At 39.2% G+C, this 2,071-nt stretch overlaps 1 protein-coding gene across 1 annotated transcript in view; it reads left to right on the forward strand.

The window, feature by feature from the left end:
- The first annotated feature begins 1,763 nt into the window (after window positions 1-1,763).
- Window positions 1,764-2,071, forward strand: part of LOC110113000 (beta-glucosidase 11-like) — an 8,741-nt gene continuing 8,433 nt past the window's right edge. Inside the window, exon 1 of the mRNA XM_028700307.1 lies at window positions 1,764-1,812. Within this exon, the coding sequence (XP_028556140.1) occupies window positions 1,764-1,812 (49 nt within the window). The remainder of the gene's footprint in view (window positions 1,813-2,071) is intronic.

The following is a 2,071-nucleotide window of genomic DNA, read 5'->3' on the forward strand; positions in this document are numbered from 1 at the left end:
CAACTCACTTGATAAACTCTAGAAGTTAAGGTTAAAAATGAAACGATTTTGTATCTCAGAGAGAAATTTAGAAGTACAAAAAAATAATTTTTTAAAAGCAATAAAAATAATAAATATAATGAGAAAAGTAGAGGGTGCATTAGGTAGTTAACAATAAGCATAAAACTTGTCAAATAATCATGACATTAATCTTTAACACTTTGTGTTAATATTATGGCATTTTCTGGAAGCGACAAGTTGTATGGTTCGAATACAGTAAGAAGTGTGCAAGGGCCACTGCACTGACACCCGAGAGCAATGTTAAATAAGCAAGGGTTCCCACTTAATGGACGGATGTGGGCAAAGAAGCTAGTCCATAGCCATACATTCAACACATCATCTGCTAGCAAGTGCATACAGACTATAACAGATGCGACTCCTAAGGATCGTTGTAGGAGACCTGTCATAAACACAATGTGCTACCTACAAGCAAATATGGAAGATCCGTAGTCAATGCAAATACTTGCAAACGGTGCTAGAAGATCCGCATTCAAAGCAACTTGCTCGCAGAAGACTAAAAGTGCATGCACTGGTCCAATCTATGAGCAAGTGTAGCGAGAAATGCAACAAGTGAAAACCTCTACAATTTGTCGTAGTAAACCCGTCAACATACAATCTATGAGCGAGAACATAAAAAGTATCATAGCCAATGCAGAAGAACTGCAACAAATACAAGCCATCTATGAGCTAACACAGAAAGCTCATGATGAATGCAAGTACATACAAGCAAAAGCAGGAGATTCGTTAGTGCACTATAATCATCCTGCAGAAAGAAACAAGTAGTGCACAATAGTCTACCTGTACTAAATGGGCAAAATGACCGTAGTGTTATGCCACACCACCGAATCTGCAACATCTATGCAAGCTGACAGAAGGCGTTTACAAATATTCTAAGAATGCCCTCGTGCATGCACTATAATATGTATGCATATAGGTACACAGAGGGGCAAGTGCAATCATAAAAAACCTGCTTGGGCCCCGACGAGCATGTTATGGTAGCACGTTACGTTTAAGGATGCTGCACGGGTTAATAAATGAATCATAATTCGAGCCCGGTCCTTCTATATGGATATATAGGAGTCGACATGGCTCGAACTAGCAAACAGATATATCAGGGTATCGACCAAAATATATGTTTTATACGTTCATATAAGGCCTTCAAGGCATTCAACAAAGAAAATTCATTAATAAAAACATAAAGCTTACGAAATCGGATCCTTTATCAGCAAGTAGACAAAGTCGACAAGGTTCAATCCACGAATGCAATGACCCCATAAACACCCCGATGATAGCCGTGTTCAACGTACATATCAACTGTATGAGTTAACTCCAATCATTCCAAATGCCTCCAAACTTCCATAAAGTTCAAATTCCCACGAAATGCAATTACCCATGTTCACCCCGATGATGACCATGTTGATAGAAAATCTCAACAAGAGGGGTTAATTCCAATGTTTCAAAGTTCCACTCAAATATCCACAAACCCAAAACTCCAAAAAACTACCAAAATTTCAAATATTTAAAATTGAAATTCAATTATCAACCACTTAAAGCAAAGTCCATCCACCCTCCAAAATAATTTAGCGAGGTGGACAAATTGAAAAATACTTCGGCTCACAAAGAGCTAATGTCTGGTCGAGAATATCAGTAGGATTCATTCTCAAAACAGTCTATTGCCAGTAAGGACATGGTACGTATCCCCTAACCGGCAGTTTTGCCGTCAAATGGCATTGCAGGTAAACGGCTATGACCCGGGGACCTCTGAACCAAATGGTTCTGCCGCCAAATGGCACTACTAAATTACGATTATGGCCAAAGCCAATATGTTCCTTAGTGGCATCAAAATCCTTGAGATATAAATTAATATGATATAATCGATAGGGCACAAAGGCCTCTGTTAGGTAAGGTGTATTCAAATTTGTCCCCTTAAACAAATACCCACCCCAGGTCTACAAGGTCTCCTTGGACGAAGCAACCCATGACTCGGGATCGGACTCTGATAACTATAAGGGTATGGTGTATAAGATGCGCA

The sequence above is a fragment of the Dendrobium catenatum genome, unplaced genomic scaffold, assembly GCF_001605985.2.
Source record: "Dendrobium catenatum unplaced genomic scaffold, ASM160598v2 fragScaff_scaffold_1482, whole genome shotgun sequence".
Taxonomy (NCBI): domain Eukaryota; kingdom Viridiplantae; phylum Streptophyta; class Magnoliopsida; order Asparagales; family Orchidaceae; genus Dendrobium; species Dendrobium catenatum.